The sequence below is a fragment of the Portunus trituberculatus genome, chromosome 38 (assembly GCF_017591435.1).
Source record: "Portunus trituberculatus isolate SZX2019 chromosome 38, ASM1759143v1, whole genome shotgun sequence".
Taxonomy (NCBI): Eukaryota; Metazoa; Arthropoda; class Malacostraca; order Decapoda; family Portunidae; genus Portunus; species Portunus trituberculatus.
The window spans coordinates 32,836,543-32,839,042 of NC_059292.1; the positions used below are offsets into that span (position 1 = coordinate 32,836,543).

General features: G+C 41.4%; 1 protein-coding gene across 4 annotated transcripts in view; it reads right to left on the reverse strand.

The window, feature by feature from the left end:
• Positions 1-2,500, reverse strand: part of LOC123514993 — a 60,151-nt gene that overhangs the window by 10,381 nt on the left and 47,270 nt on the right. For 3 of the 4 annotated variants that reach the window (XM_045273303.1, XM_045273301.1, XM_045273302.1), the window contains 2 exons: positions 1,224-1,361; positions 407-597 (listed from right to left, as the gene is read on the reverse strand). In XM_045273303.1, coding sequence (XP_045129238.1) covers positions 563-597; positions 1,224-1,361 — 173 coding nt within the window. In that variant the 3' untranslated portion in view covers positions 407-562. Of the gene's footprint in view, positions 1-406; positions 598-1,223; positions 1,362-2,500 lie in introns of those variants that run through there. The other variant, XM_045273304.1, reaches the window with a different exon arrangement.

Here is a 2,500-nt window from a genome sequence, read left to right on the forward strand (position 1 = left end):
CTTCCACCAGGAAAACTGTGCAAACACATTACAGAGGCGGGAAACTTGAAACACTGCTTTTTTATTGAATGTTTGGCACTGTTGTAATAACAGTGAGCTAACAGTTTCCCTGCCTACTCGATGCTCAAGTGGACGAAAACTTTTCATTAATGCGAGCACAAATAAATAAACACAAAATGCATTTATCTGTGTGTGTGTGTGTGTGTGTGTGTGTGTGTGTGTGTGTGTGTGTGTGTGTGTGTGTGTGTGTGTGTGTGTGTGTGTGTAAAGGTGAGATAGAGACAGAGAGAGATGTGTGTGTGTGTGTGTGTGTGTGTGTGTGTGTGTGTGTGTGTGTGTGTGTGTGTGTGTGTGTGTGTCCTCGCATATACACCTTAACATTACTATATGCACACCCACACCTTACCTCCTGTACACCAGCACGCCCAGAATCCCCGCCGCGATGAGAACCAGCCCGAGTAGCGCGGCCAGCACGCCCACGGCCACCTGCAGGCCGAGCAGCTCCCACGGCTCACAGACGCTGTCGGTTCGAACCCCGCTTAGCCTGCTGCTCCCGTCTGACTCAACCTCTTCCTCCTTCAGCACTCGCACGCTGACCTGTGTGTGTGTGTGTGTGTGTGTGTGTGTGTGTGTGTGTGTGTGTGTGTGTGTGTATGTGTTAAACGATGATGATATAATGCAATTTTTATCTCAGAAAAAAATCTACTGACTACTTTCTAAATTTTGGAAATTCATTATAAACTTCTAGTTTCTTCCGCCTCTCTGCTCTTATTTTCCAAGTAAGCACCAAGAAAAGTGTATATCAATCCATACTTAATGCTCATTTCATACAGAAAAAATCTACTATTAGAAAGTTGGTATAATTTCAGAAAAGCAAGTTACGAGATTGGAACAGTTCATTCCTTAGTTACTCATTCTTTTAATTGTTTTACTATTAACCATTCCCACATCCCAGCATGTATGTACTCAACCCCCAACACCATGCCGCCACCCAGCATCGTATGTACACCAGCCACCTTACTCGTCAGTCTATCCCTTGCCTCTCCCACCATCGCCCCTTTCCCCCTGCTAGTCAGTTCTGTCCTCTGCCGCCTATCAACATCCTACACTGCCTCCCTACTTGTTCATCCACACTGTGCGGACTCCCAGCACCGTAAACTACCTCCCTGTTCGTCCCACACACCCTGTCGCTTGCCACTCACTACTTCACCCTGCCGCCTCACCTTGGCCGTGGCGTGGAGGCGGCCAGCTGCAGCATTGACAGCTAGCAGGTGGTGACCCGGTGGCACTCCGTAGGGGCCCGATGGTGATGACACCGCTGATGCTGTTGATGATGAAGCTAGTGACGTTTGCTGGCGAGGCTGTAGGAAGAGGCGTTTATTAGAAAAGAAAATAAGAACATTAATTACTTTTCTACTTTTCTCATTAATTAAAACTATTTGGCGTAGAAGAGATTTAGTTATTTTAGATTAATTAAACCTTGTTATTATTTTATTACATGACTGAAAATTAAATTGTCTTGTTTTTTCGTGAAAAGACACTGACGATTGTCTTTACATAAAAGAAAAAATCTATTTGCCGATGATTCCAAAACTATATAAGTAAAGAATAATATTCTACAATAATTTTGTAAATTATCAACGCAAAAGTGGACTTTCAATAATAACTATGCCTGTTTTGAAATTATATTTGATGACATATAGAGTTATAGAATTCTTGATTATTGTTTCTCATTTCATGAATCATCGAACTTTGCCCTAAACTTTATAACATTTGACACTGATGACTAACGTTATCTGACTATAGTGATATAAGAGTATTTGAATAGTTGAAAATCCAGGTTATATCCTGATACATACCATCACTTTCCGTCTCTCCTCACACTTTTTTTAAGAATATTTTGTCAGACTAAGTAATTTTGAAACTACTCATTACTTTTTCAATAGAAATTTTGTCCGGATTTTTTTTAACAGTCTTCATGTACGTGTAGAAAATAATATATAAAAGCATTTCTAGTGACAATTTAGCAGCATACACACACACACACACACACACACACACACACACACACACACACACACACACACACACACACACACACACACACACACACACACACACACACACACACACACACACACACACACACACACTTACGATTATCAAAATGAACAGGTTCTGACTCTTGTCTCCTTTCCACCTCATTCTTACTTTTTTTTAATATACAGCTCTTCTTTTTCTTCTCATTGACTTAAACACCAGAGCTATGGCCATCTCTCTTCACTGTACAAGTCTATTAGTTACTCTCCTTTCCCTCCTCTTCTCTTACAAACTCTTGCATTATTCTTTCAGTCAGCCATGTACTTTGAATCGGCTAATTCAGCAAGTCTTGAGGAAGGCAAAATATAACCGTCAATATGGAGTAAGAAATTCCAGTGTTGGGCTTGAAAGTGTGTCGTGAGCTTAACGCTAAATCAACTTTAGGGTGAAGTGGCCGCGT